Below are 14,842 nucleotides of genomic sequence, written 5' to 3'. Positions count from 1 at the left end.
TTTAATTTATGATTCATTTTTTATGACACTACTTGCAGAAAATTTCGATTCCATTACTCAGAATGCAGTCGATAAGTCTGATTTAGTATAAAAATATATGAAAACTAAGACAATGTTTGTTATATTACAAAATATGCCCAATCATTGACAAAATTAGCAGACATACACAAAATTTCCCATGAAATATCTGATGTGATTTTCATGTTCTAATCTAAACAAAATCGACACGATTTATGGTTTTACAGAGTTTTTAATTACTTGAAAAAATACATTTAAATTACAAGCGAACTGTAATACATGAAGTTAAAAATAAAAGTCAACATAATGACACAAAATGTCATTAGCAGGACCGCCAACCATTCATAATGAAAAAACCACGGACATCCGCTATAAAACTAACTGTAGAGTCGGGCTTGTTCAACAATATCTAAAGATATACATTCACGTTTTAGATCTTTTTATATACATAATTTTGAATAAAAGTTTCTGATAATTGTTTTTTTTTAAATAAATATCGTTGTACATTATTTTCAAGTTCTTGAAACTTAAATTTTTGTAGTAAATTGAATTCTTTTCTTTAACGTTGAGCATCAAAATGAGGTTTTTCTATTTGTGTTATTTAAATGTTGTGATCTTGTACAATTTTAGTAGTTTCACGAATGGTTTAGAATGGTGCTTTATTATTATAATTTTTGCCACTAAAAAACAAACTTAGTAAAATAATTAGATATATAAGATGTTCCAATTTACAAGAAAAATGATGATGAGATAATCATGATTTCTGATATTCCAGTCTGGTAAACTAAAAATAATTTTTTTACTGTAATTTCGTTTCATTCATTACGTTTTTTTAGCACCAAGATAGAAAAAATACAAATTTTCATAATGGTTTAATAAAAATGTTAACCATTTGATTAAAATTTGTTCCTTATAGTTGTGATTTTAATTTTTATTTGTTGAAAGCATGAAAAGGATATTACTTATTAGATTTTTTTAATTTTTATCATTCTATCACGTTCCAGAACATCCATCAACCACTGCTGAAAGTTTTTGTCCCTCAAATCTTCTCATCCATTTCTGTCCATCACTACTTGATTCAGTATCTCTTTAAATCTCTTTTGGTCATCTTATTTAGGGCCTGCTTCTGCATTTTTAAAGCACCTTGTCTAGGTCTAGGTATGTTCAGTAATCGACCAGTCTGTTTTTTTTTGTAATTTGTCCAACATAGGCACATGTATTTTTTTGCAGGTTTGGTAAACTATTGTTGATTTGAACATTTTATATAAGAGGTTGACATAAAAACTAAGAATAGCCATATAATAAATAATTTATTGAATGAAAAATAAATAAATAAATAAATTGAAAATATTTTCTACAAATTGTTGTTTTATTTTTCCTATCGATAAAGACTAATACAACAGCAAGCTGTGATCAGTTTATGTTCCGAGCAAGAATTTGCATGAAGAAAGCTACAGTCCGCGAATTTACATTGATACGGAAGTTGTTCTGAAACAATAAAAGAAAAACAAATTAACCAAACGACTTGAAATAGTTTTTACGTTAACTTTTTTTTAAATCCACACTGTTTTCTAAATAATGACACATATTAAGGAGGCGTAAGGTTAAGACAACACAGTTAAAATCTTTTTATTCAAGCAATGATACATTAAACAATATTGTATGAAATTTTGATGCAGAAATATTAAAAAATACGGCAATTATTCGAACGAGTCTCGGAAAAAAGTTGAATTGTGGTGCCCCTCATAACTTGGTGATGTTATGAAATCAAAAATCATTCATTAGATAGGAGTTTTCCCCGGGCAACCCAAGGATGCTTTTTCGGAATTTCAATTTTTCTCTTTACCTTGTAAATTACATACAGAAATAGTGTTCAAAAGGATAAGTGCAGTAGTTTTGAAGCACCGGTTTTGAAAACTTGTGTCGTGGTAAAAACGTAAAAAAAAAGTTTTGAACACTGAAAAATCTGGTGTAAAATGTTTATAAGCGAATTTTATCAGCATACCTCACACTGAATCATCAATGCCAGAATTGATGATATCTCAAGCACCTCTTGTTCCTATCTACGACAAATCCTACCTTCTTAACTTGTCTTTCAGCTTCCTGCTCTGGTCGCCTTATATGTGTGGAGTCAGTTTATGGCGCCACTACTGATTCCTTTGTCGTGCATGAAGGTTAGTAAAGAACCTTCGTTGAAGATAGTGGCTGCCACATAAGCTGCAAGTTCAACGACGACAGAGATTCCACTAAGTGTTTTGGTGAGATTTTCCAAATAAGTTGGTTCAAATCTCATTATTGTTCGTGAAACTTCCGACACATCGCTCCAAGAGGGTATGTTTACTAAGATCTTCATAGATAGGCTGATGGCATCTAATATTCTTGTGTAGTACGTGTGTTTGAATGTAATGGAAGGGTATGTATTATATAGAGAGCCAAAGGTATAAAAATACTCACAACTTCGTAAATTTTGCTCCGATCGTAATTATGACACATAAATCAAAAAAGAGATCAAGAGAAAGATTAATGAAGACAACGATTCGATAGAGCAGGGGTATCCAAACTACGGCTCGCGAGCCAAATCCGGCCCGCGACAGCTTAAGACTAATGTGTTACTATGTACTATGTATGTACTGTGATAAGTTGAATGGAATAGAATGAAAACACAGTGATAATTAATAGCAAGGTAAAACTTTGATGATATAGAAAACTCAACTAAAATATCTAAACTTAAGCATATTTATTAAGTAACAAATAACAAATATGGAATTAATCCCAACTAATAAAACAAAAACAAAACACTAATGAGATTTATGGAATTGTGATTTTTCACCGACTATTGTTTTGGCCCTTGGGATGCAACAAAAAAAATTATCCTGCCCCGAAGGCTTCAAAGTTTGGAGACCCCTGAGATAGAGTGACGACCACTTTTGAATTTCTGGAAGTCATTTTCACAGAACACAGAAAAATACCCAAGTTAATAGATGGCAGTGAAACTTGGTTAATGAACAAAAAGATGTAGAGTAGAATAGCAGCAGTGAGGAAAAGAACGAGAGAGCTCAAACAGAACAATAACAATAAATAACAAAATAGTTAGAAGATGTTTAAACTGGTACAGACACAAAAAGAGAGGAACACCACAAAGCCTAATCAGAAAAGTGACAGAAGCAAAAGGTATATGAAAAAGAAGGAAAGGAAGACTTAGGATAACATCAAGTAGCACAGGAAGGAGAAAGACAAGGGAAAACAATACAGCAGATGAATGGAGTAACAAAGAACCCGAAAGAATTGGAAAAAATAGATGAAAAGAGAATGAAAATTAACATGCAAAATTTTTTGTACGATTATGTCAAATATTTATCGACATTGCTTCATTATGAATATGTACATCATAAATAAAAAACTTACCATAAGGATTATTAGGATTATTACAACAGCAGGAATCGTGGAATAGTTTATCGGTACAATAACTATAGATAGAGGGGTCGCAGAGAGGACATCTCCTTTTATACGAATTTCTAAAGATATTTAAAGGATTTGAAAATGCTGTTAAATCTCCAGGTGCCAGTAGATTTCCGATTTCATTATTTGTGAATATAGCTAAAACATAATTATTTGAAATACTTCTTTTTGAAGTGATCTATGCAAAATGTACCATAATAAACACTAACTCATAAGAGTTGGGGAAAAAAGAATTCACATAAAGATATCGTAGACTGCTTTAACATTTTCGTGTGTGGTAACATTACTAGATCATCAACATAAACACTTTATAATACGGTATCATTTATATTTTGTTACATACACGATTTTCAGTAACAGCAATCAATCCCATGCACAGGATGGCAAATGCGGAGGGCAGCATATTAAACTTGGCAGGCGAATTCACAACTTATCTTTTACTTTGATTCCCGAGATGTATATTACTTCAACCACATCAATTATAAAGTTCGGCTAAAATGTCTAATCACTGAATATCTACTATATAATATAACGAACATGAAAAGTGTCATTTTACACACGAGTGGGAGGCCGGGTGTGGACTGCATGCGAGTGTTTACATATTTTAAAATTAACAACTTATTGTATATCATATGAATTCCGACTGTAGTTCTTTTTATTTATTTCCGGGCCCTTTTGTAGTCTTCTACATAACCTCCACTTTGCTTCATTAATATTAGCGTTATTTTCCTTTTACTTGAAAAATAATGCGATAATGGTCACTTAAATATAGGCCACTGTTTCAACGGTTGTTTATAGTAGCTTTGATAGCACGTTGTGTTTATGTAAGGATACAAAGAATAGGATGGTCTACCTAACCAATACTGTCAAATTGTCATCTGACGTCATCTGACATCCAATTCACTATCACTAGAACCGTCTAAATTCATTTTTTAATTTCAATTCTGTATTTTCACGCGATAATAAATCATAAATGCCGTCTAAAGCAAACTATCATCAACATTTTGATAATCAAGTCGAACTTTTCATCCCGGCGAGAGAAAAAATAAATAATATGGCTTCTCCCGTGCTAAACTCACGAGAAATAAATTCAATTCAATTGAAAAACATTATAATAACAACATGAGAAACTCTTAGAAATAACAATTTTTATATTTTAACGTTGGTTTATAATGGTTTTAGTTCTATTTCATATAAAATCAGTTAAATATAATTTATAAGAATTTTTGACGTTTCGTCCTAATGCGGTCTCTATCAAAATATGAATTGGCCTTAACATGATCATTGTTCTTGTCAATGTGACCATGATGAAACCTTTCATATGAGGCTACGTGTTTGTTGTAATTTGTTACGTCACAAAATTGGATTGTGTGGATCCAGTGAAGGTAGACCGTCCTATTCCTTGTGGAAGAGTCTTCGAAATTGTTTGACATTATGCAAGGATCTTGATCTTATTGATCCGCCCTCGTACATTGACAACTGAAAACTGCGGTGATAGAAAAAAAGGATTATGACGGATAATCGAGTACGTATTTTTTCAATTAAAGAAAGTATGTCAATTTTGAAAGTCTCTGAAGAAAAAACTAACTAAAAATACCAAACGCTTTCTTTGTTTATTACATTTGCTTTATACACACTGTATAAGTTTCTATACGTTATAAAATTCGTACGTATAGGGGTCACGTCGTAAATTTCCGTAGAAATACGATTAATATTTAAATATATTTTCTTTCTGATAATTTAAACACCTTTCAACAAAATTTTAATATCCATAATCCATGGAAGACGTTATTCATCATAATTAAAATTTTAATTTAAAATAACTTACCGTTCGCTCCAATTCCAGTACAAACAAGCCCCAAAATTACAATACCAACAATGTTCATCACCATGTTTACTTGTCGAGTTCAAACTGAAGTAATTCTACATTCACAATCGCGTCTTAACTTCTTGGGTGAAATCTCGATATAACTGTATTCATTTATTCTTGTTTTTTATTAGGCCATCACCTTTTCAATTGGCAACCATAATTTTATCGAATAGTGAGTTAACTGTAGAAGCAGCTGGTTTTTGTTCGTTGGTAGAGTATTTAAAAAGATAATTGGGATGATGACTTGTATTGTGAATAAAAAAATGTCTAAGCAATAACATTTTTATGAATGCTAAAGATAACGTTTTGATTGAAATTTATGCTATCTAAATACGTGGGAAATGTTGAAAATTTAGTGAGATGCTTCATAAGCATCTTGTAGCATGCAGCTCGAAGACAAAGCACTCATGTGCTTGTCGCGTGCAGGCCCACAAGGAGCCGAGGAGTCGATGGTTTGACGCTGCAAGCAGCTTGCGTCTTGAGTTGGCCCATGCGCAGAACACGTTATAAATATGGATTCATACGGTACAACTTCCGGAACTTTTCTGGGTGTTCCAAGAGCTGTTTGCTGATTATGTATTGGCTACTTTCAACATTTTGGTGCCAATAAGTGTGTACCCAATATTCACGTTGAATATTTATTCTTCTTCGACGTCGTTTTCTTCTAATGACGGTAACAATAGTATTTCATCAGCCGACGACGACGACATTTTCCAATAAGCCGAGGCGCCAAAAAGTTCCCACCTCTCTCACATCGTTACTAGCACGTGTCAATAATTAACTTTTGACTATAGTAGTTTTTCTTATCACTTATCTTTTCATAAGACTTAATGAGCAGTGTTATTGTGAAACATGGGCGCTGATAGAGTAAGGTAAAGAAAGATTAAGAAGATACGAAAGAAAAGTCATCAGAAAAATATATAGAGGCGTGAATGTGGTAGATGAATGGAGAATAATATATAATTCTGAAATAAACGATAATTCTACAACCATCTACATCATAAAATCTCGAAGAATCCAATGGTTTGGACATATTCAATGTATGGAATGCCAAAAAAATCCTGAAGTGCACAAGGGAGGCCAAAAATAAAATCGTTGGACAATGTCATTCTCTGAATTGTGGAGGTCCATTTTTCAGGAAGCTAAGCCCTACACAGGGCTGTAGTGCCGCGTGGAAAGATAAGGTAATTCGTTTAAAGCATTCACTATGTTTTTCTGATCTATAATATGATGAGCTTATACATTGAAACTTCAGCTCTAGCAACTGCGTCGCAAGTTGTCCTAAAAAGGACGTTATAATGATACCCGATATTATCTTCCTGTTAGGCGTAGGCGAAAAACCACAAAACGCAAGCTATATGAGCACATACACTGTTTTTGGTTCTTCTTAATTATTTCCGTCATCGTACTGGATTAAAATGGTATCATTAATTGCTTGGTTGCCTGAAGCAAGTCTTTGTAATTCAAAACAATCTCATAGTTCAGATTTTTGGGTATTGTTGCTTGAGCTTAGCCTGGACTCAACTGGAATTGAAACGTTATTCATGTAAAGGCAAGAAAATTCTGGCAGATTGTGGTGATACATTTGTTCACATCCAAACAAATTTGTTTGTCATGCTACATTCTCACTTGAAGTTGATTTACGGTTTCCTATTATATTTCTAGCAATAGTTGAGCTGGTTCTTTTTCAATCCTACAAGTGAATAGTGTAGTTTGAACTTTTGGTCAAAGAATATATTGTTAATGGAGGTGTTCAAGAAGTTTGGTCATAATAAAACTAGACAAAATTACCGATTATTCTGACATTATATATAATTTGCACAGTTCTCAACTTTGTTAAAGGAGAATAAACTTTGATAACTATTTTCAAGAGCAGCTCTGTTTATAGTTGTTCCTAATCATGCATTGTAGAATGTTAAAAATCTGGAAAGGTTCCTAAGGTAGTAGATGTAGAAGTTTCTACTGGAATTCTTTTTCAAATGATTTCTTGTTCAATTTGTTGAGTATAAGGTTTGATCTTTTTGTTAAACAACTTATGTCCACAAAAATGACAGTATGAAGATGTAAAGTTGCAGCTAACAAAGTGCATTTTTAACAATATTTTATAAGAATTGATTAGAGAGCTATATCAACAAAATAATATTTAGAATCAGGTTGTAACTTGAAGTATATTGGCTGATTAATTCAAGTATTTCGTCAAATAGGTTTACCTACATTATGGATTCTTATAATTTCAGGTCAAAACTTATCACTTATCATTATGGAATAATGTTAAGACAGTGATTCAAAAGCTTTTATTTAGTATTGTTTTTATAAACATCATACATATTTCATCTTTGGTATTATTTAACATAAAATAAATATAAAAATAAAAATAAACTAGATATATTGACTTTATCTCCCGTAATACGCACACCAATAGATTTAGCCTTCCCTGAAAAAATGAAAAAAAATTTAATACCTCGACTTCATATATCGGGTATTGAATATTGTTAAAAAAATATTGAACAATTGGGGGATTTATGGATGTATATGGTAGCTAAATCCAAGTTTTCGGATAAAAATAGCCTGTGCTCGAGTGGAGGTGGCCGAAAAACCACGATTTTTCCGGACTTGTTTCAGTTTTTGGCTTATAACTCCCAAACTATGCATCCTACCGAAAAATATATTATATACCTTTTTAAAGTAGATGAAAATCATTATCGTTTAAGACCAACTGCAGCTTTGTAGGTCTAATAGGTCCCGAGATACAGCTTTTCAAAATTTGCCAATTTTTTCCAAAAATTTGAAAATGATGTTTTGGCCGTCTTTTACACGAAATATTGGCTAAACTATTGATCCCACGAGGAAGTCATGACAAATAAAGTTGTAGAGCAGTTATTTAGCTTCAATTTAAGCACAACCGCAACGATGTAGAAGGAACAGTTTGCAAGGAAAAATCGAAACATCAACAAAATCCGATTTCTCAAGAAATGGAGCTCTCAATAGTATAGCAGGTATCATGTACAAAATTTTTTGATTTCAAAACAGACACTAGCCGGGATAGGAGACAAGATCATGCAATCCAAGTCAAACACCCCGTTTACACGATATAGTTTACTTGTCGAGGCTTGCCATTAGTGTGAACATAGCATTACATAGATATATTAATAAGCAACACTTTAAACTGAAACTACACCGCAAACTGATACAAATCAATGATATCTTCTGAGGGTTTTTCACATAACATAATTTGAAATACTACGAGTACTATCTGTTTGATGAAATCTTTTCTTTCCCCAATTTCAATTAGAAAAAAGAATTATATCCTAAACGTAGTTGTTGTTGTTTCTTAATGAATAACCCGGTATAAATCTATTAACGTAAAACTATATTATATGGTAATTGTATTTCATACATTAATACTTATATTTTTTCGTTTGGAACGGTAAAAAACTGAATTCAATTTCTATTCAAGCGGTACAACCTTGACCGGTACTTTATGTAAAATATAAAAATACATTGACTAACCTATCTAATGTTTCTAGTATAGGTAGTTTTTATAATATAAAGAAATGAATCGATTTAGGCCGGTTTTTATACGAATCTAATTGATTTTAATTCATGTCAATGTCAAATATACTTAATTGAACTAACAAAATATCTTGTGAGATTTAACCGAAATAAATATTATTTAAAAATCAAAATATATATCTCTTAATGTGCTTGTTCCAAAAAAGCTGTAGTATGTATCGAACTTGAAAGGTATAAAGTACGTTTCGTCTACGATTTGGTTGAAGATGACTATGATCACAAGATTACAGCGCAATGAAAATTTAAATAACAATTTTCTTATACTTATTCAGACAAACCAACCTTTCATTTCAACGAACATGTTAACCAGCAAAACTCCTCCAATTGGCTTCCATTTCGCAAAGAGTACAAACAATCAACGTATGTACTGGTACAATTTTTGGTCCTTATTTTTTAATAAATATCTAGCAAGAGAATATTCCTTATCGTATTTCACCGTAGCTGTTCGCCAATTTTCAAAACATTTGAGAACATCTTATACCATTGGACGTCTTTTTCACCTCGAAGAATACCGCATTTACCACTATGGTAATTAGCAACATAATTATAATTGGGTTATAGTTTTGTTAATGCTAATAGGTTAATATCGTTCAGATATTTGAAAAGGTTATCGATTTTGAAGTTTTTACAAAGTAAGTTGTTGTCTAGCCTTGATTTTTGAAGTTTGGGCACACGGTTATTGTTTGACAGTGGATTGTATCTTTCAAAATTCACATTTTGCTAATACTTTTCTCGAAATTAGATAACCATTAGTATGCTTAGTGTTCTATTCTCAAACTGCCGGTTTCTCATCGCGTGGTTTCTATTGAGATGTGGACCCCTCGATTTGCCACAATTTTTGCATTATTGATTCACACTACCATCTATGTATCAGTGAATTTACGCGTTATTTTATGTATGCCATAATAATTTTATCTTTCAATTCAATACGGCGCATTAGGCTGTCTGGGTTCCAAAAAAGAGCAATTTTAGTAAGGAAAATACCAAAATAATTTCATGTCCGAAGTAGAAAAGGCCAAATTTAAAATGACTCTGCTTACATTTTTAATTATAAGCCTTCGAGAGCCTTTGATAAACAACTTTCGTTGTTTCGCGTGATTAAAATAAAAAAGTTTGCGGTATTCAGTCCAGCGCAACGTGTAATACACGGTGGGTTAGGTTACAAATCAATAGCTTTTTCGCAACGGTTTAGTACTTTAGAACGATTTGAATTGAATGCTAATAGGGAATTTATGTAGTTTTGTGCAGATCGATCAACATAATTTGTAAATATTCATTCAAACAACCAGAAACTGAATATTATTATAGAAAAAATTGTTGTATAAGGGGAAAAAACCTACATAAGAAAATGTTTACACAAAAACAGTTTTATTGCAACGATTCGTTCATAAGATATGTATTTACATCTAGGATTTTAAGTTTGGTTTGGAACCCACCAATTTAAAAATGACATCACTACTAATGCGACCCATATTACTAATTCTAAATGTAATTTTACTCAAATTTGTTCAATTTTAGAACTCATCGGATATGATTTTCATATTGAACTTACATTTAAATGCAGCATACTTTTGACAACAACAGGTACGTAGTCGATGATATTCTATACAATCGTCAGCTACAGTTGAACATAATTGACTACCAAAGTAACAGGTGTGCGGTATGTACGGAAAATATTCTGAAAACAAGTTTTAAAATTAGTTATTAACATGACAAGTGGCGTAATGTGCAAAGAAATATGTAAACTAATTATACAAGGATGACGATATAAATTTTAGGATACAACAAATTTTTTTCATGAAGATGATCCAACAGTAACTGAAAAATCTGATCTACCAGCACGTACCTCATCACCAAACGATATCCGTCATATTAAAAACTCGATATGCCAGCGAAAGTTGCAATTTGAGATATAAATTATTATTTGAATTCAAAGAAAGTAATTTGACGCTACTGTATAAATAAATTTAATTCCAAAATTGTTAGTTCTCATCAATACATTTTTAATTTTCCGTCTACATCGTTTCGTTTACGTTCAATTTAATGTATTTACAAACAATTACTTGCATTATTTTTTGAAAATATAATAAATAGAGTATAATAATTTTCGTCTATTTGCGACGACCTTTCCCACACAATACCAGATAAAATACATTTTAACTAGCTGTAAAATTACAATAAACCTTAATTGACATAATTTTCAGAGCAAAAATAACTTTTTTAAATAATTTAATACACATGTAACGTTTTGCAGCAACAAGATATTATTTATAATGTGTTTAAAATAAGCATTAAATTGCATTATATCACAAACATTATCTTATATTAATGAAAAAATTCTATTTGAGTTGAGAAATGTTTGAAACAGTTCAAGGAATCACACTAAGAGAAAGTGTTATGGAAACCTAAGATTTTATTTATGGGAATAAACATCAATGTCCAGCATAATTGGACTAAATAGAACTCATGGCAAGATCCACAAAAGAACTTGAGATTATATTTAATTCATTTAGTTCATACAGCAGTAATAGTATGATAAAAGATATATCCCGAAACCTGGATAATGAATAAAAAGACCAAACTAACCTAGAATGATGTACTGAAGAAGAGAAGAACAAACACAGAAGCGTCAGAATTGTATAAGAACTCAAGTATAACCCATATAATTAAAGAACAGAGAACGAGGTGGTTGGGCATGGGTCAAACGAGTGGAAAACCAAGGGAAAATGGTTGGAGGAGGTTAGAAAAGATTTGAGAACAGAGGAAGTGAGTGATGGGCAAAATAAGGCCAAAAACATCGAATCTAATTGTTGTAAGTGCAGTAAGATCAAGTTAAATGCGTTAAATTATGGAATTTAACGTTTTATCTTCATCTTCAAATAAAGATTCATTCAATTCGACTATCTTTTCACGAGAATTAAGAGAGCTGACGAAGTTTTCCCAGACAAATCATCATATAGTACTCCCATAGCAAACAGCTCCGGAAAGTTTTTTAATTGTAAATTAGCTATAAACAAGCATCAATTGATAGATTTGCTTCTTACAGACAATGGGTAATGACATTGGAAAGTGAAATATGTCGAAAGCAACGGTCTTGTATTGATTTCCAAGTTCTTCCATTTTCAAACAATTCATTCAGCATGACTACGGCGTTTGTAACGTGCACAAATTGGCTCTAGCGGTTAGTGGTTCTCTATATATCAAAATCAGCTGTTGATTTTCCTTTTCGTGTTGTTCAAAACAGAATCATTTTATTAATTCAATTATTACCGTCCCCCCGATATCATTCTATTGTTCATTCTAGTATGAATATAAAAATGTAGGCGTTCTTAATGATCACACAACGGAATTAACGCGAAGAATTTCTATGCAATTAGAACAAACAATCTTGGACTTGATTAACCTTAATTAGCAGAGGGTAATAGATACTCAACTGACACCATCGTTAATTATTTCTTTCGCTCTTCTACTATATGTAATCATGAATGTTCATACAAAAACAGAAGGGTGTTAGATTTTTATATAACATAAGATTACGGTACTTTCTTTTTTCATTTTAATATACATACAAAGTTAAAATTATTGAAAATACAACTACCACAGAAGTATAACTTATTGTGTGTCGGGTAAAGAAAATCCACCTGTAACTTTTGAAAACTGTACTAAGAGAAAAAATGCATCATCAAAATGAATTTATTGAAAGAAATTACAAAGTATAAGTATTCAAATTGACGCCAAACTTTTTTTTTATTTCAGTTTTACGTGCATCGACAGCTCTGGTCATTGGCACACAAAAGCAATCATAAGTTCAATACAGGATTGTTACAAAATCTATTACAATCTTTTACAGCTTGATGGCTTTAAGAAACTGCACGATTTTCCTTACTTCCGTTCTGCAGTCGGTGAGGATGAACTTAACAGCCACAGGAACTTGACAAGTTCGGCAGACAGGACGACTTTCTGACGACAAAGCCGTGAATAAGTTTCGTGTGGTTGATGCGAAGTCTTCTTATTGTCACAGCTTCTCTCCTATTCAAAAAGTTTAGGGAATGATGTAGAACTGTAGTACTCTTGCTCCATGTATCGCGCCAAGATTTTTTAATGAGGCGTTTGAAGTTAATCTTCAAATCATTGGCCAGCTGAACTGGGATTTCAGGATGATTCTTTGTGGCCTCTTTGGTATGGCGATGGGCACATTCGTTTCCAGCAATTCCACTGTGCGATGGAGACGCCTATCAATGCATTTACGGCTAGTTTTTTCAACGGAAAGGCAGGTCCAGCGAAGCATGTCAAGCTGTCCACGAAGAGTTTCAAATTCTTCTTCAATTACAGTTCGAAGGTCCCTTATAAGGCCCAACAGGAAGAAAACGAATCACCGGGCGGGCTATTCATCGAATCCTTGCCTTTCGATCCGTTTTGGCCGTCACGTGGACCTCAAAAAAGTACGGAATCAATGAAGACGTGAGAATTCTGGTCGTTCCAGTATGCCAATTCAGCTTTAAGGTTGCTTCATCCGACCACCAAATGGAATACGCGGTAACAAAAAAAAAACTCTTAAATCGTGAACTTGTATCGGTTATTTATTCTGTAAACGCTTCTACTCTACGAGCAGGTGTTATCATTACACAGACACAACTGTCTTAGGCAAGAACATTTTAATATTTTATAAGCATTGCAGGACTTAAGCCGATCTTTCGAGATCATTGCCTGACTTATTTCGACATATGTAAGTAGTAGTTTTCTTGAATGAATCTTGAATATTTTCGCAGCTGTAATAGTGGTAGCTGTATTGTAATTTATACGACTTGAGTCAACGAAATAACTTATTTTCTAGCAAACGTCGATAGAATATGGCAAATTTAAATCCATTTATCGACTATAAGTGAGAAAAGTATTCGTTAAGAAGTATGTCTTCAGAGTGAAACGTAGTTCGCGCGTCATTCACAAAGATTTACTATGGACTGCTGTCGCTTTTTTCTGAGTTGATCAAGACCCCAACGATGTGATGAATATGAGTTGATATATCAGAGTCGAATTGAATCATTGATACAACCTGGGCCGAATATTGTCTCTAGTGAAGGTTTAGGTGAGGAGTAGATTACAATTAAGTTGCCCTATAACGGCGTAATAAATTTTTATAAAGTATACTATAAATTTTTTTATAAATAGAAGTTTTAGTTCCAGTTTTATTTCGTTTAAGTCGTTCTTTTCACCGATTTGTTACAATTAATTGATTTGATAGAGAATTCGTACAATAAGTAGTATCTTGGTTATTTATATTTGTCATATGTCGAAAGAATTGACTCGTGAAGATGCAGAATATCAGTGAAAGCTGCTGCAAAGTATTTTAATATAACGCTGTATTGCAAGTTGAATGACAAATATCCTGAAAGACGTGGTATGAGTCAAAGACAATCTTTTTCGGAAAAAAACACAATTTTTGTTGATTGGATTGGACTGACTAAGGTTTCTCTTTAACGAAATCACCGCTGTTGTTGATTTTGTTTTAAGTTACTTCAAAGATGAAAATATTTGTAACAAACGATACAGATCGAAAAAATTTTAAAGCTGATTTGCCAAAAAATAGCTCCAACAAGAGAAATTCTCGTATTAGTGTATTAATTAAGGAGAAAAGGCAAAGTAGAAGTTTGTAACATGTTTGATAGGATTAATGCCTCCGATAGTAGTTACTTTGTACGAGAAATCGCTGTTTACATTCATATTTAGTTAATTTTAATATTTTTCTTGGTGCATATAGGTTGTATGCATACGAGGGTTGTCTAAAAAGTTTCCGATCTCAACATAAAGATGTCTACATTTATCTTAGAATGTATTGAGAGATTCTCACAAAACTTTCAGCTATTTTGGACGCTTAGTTTCTGTTTAACAATCTAATAAGTGAGTCGTTTTGATCAATAATTC

General features: G+C 32.4%; 2 protein-coding genes across 3 annotated transcripts in view; both read right to left on the bottom strand.

Annotated features, from left to right (window-relative positions):
* Nucleotides 1-1,311: 1,311 nt before the first annotated feature.
* Nucleotides 1,312-5,369, bottom strand: LOC130446839 (uncharacterized). Its single transcript, XM_056783326.1, has 3 exons — nt 5,306-5,369; nt 3,424-3,615; nt 1,312-1,506 (listed from the first exon to the last, which is right to left on the bottom strand). Exons 1-3 carry the CDS (start codon nt 5,367-5,369, stop codon nt 1,397-1,399), a joined length of 366 nt encoding a protein of 121 aa, XP_056639304.1. The 3' UTR covers nt 1,312-1,396.
* Nucleotides 5,370-7,626: 2,257 nt separating this feature from the next.
* Nucleotides 7,627-14,842, bottom strand: part of LOC130446567 (uncharacterized) — a 29,269-nt gene continuing 22,053 nt past the window's right edge. For both annotated transcript variants that reach the window (XM_056782904.1, XM_056782903.1), the window contains exons 4-5: nt 10,473-10,598; nt 7,627-7,781 (exon numbers count right to left, since the gene is read on the bottom strand). In XM_056782904.1, the coding sequence (XP_056638882.1) occupies nt 7,690-7,781; nt 10,473-10,598 (218 nt within the window). In that variant the 3' untranslated portion in view covers nt 7,627-7,689. The remainder of the gene's footprint in view (nt 7,782-10,472; nt 10,599-14,842) is intronic.

The sequence above is a fragment of the Diorhabda sublineata genome, chromosome 7 (genome assembly GCF_026230105.1).
Source record: "Diorhabda sublineata isolate icDioSubl1.1 chromosome 7, icDioSubl1.1, whole genome shotgun sequence".
Taxonomy (NCBI): Eukaryota; Metazoa; Arthropoda; class Insecta; order Coleoptera; family Chrysomelidae; genus Diorhabda; species Diorhabda sublineata.
The sequence above is the reverse complement of the archived record's forward strand: the minus strand, read 5'-3'. Positions and strand labels throughout refer to the sequence as shown.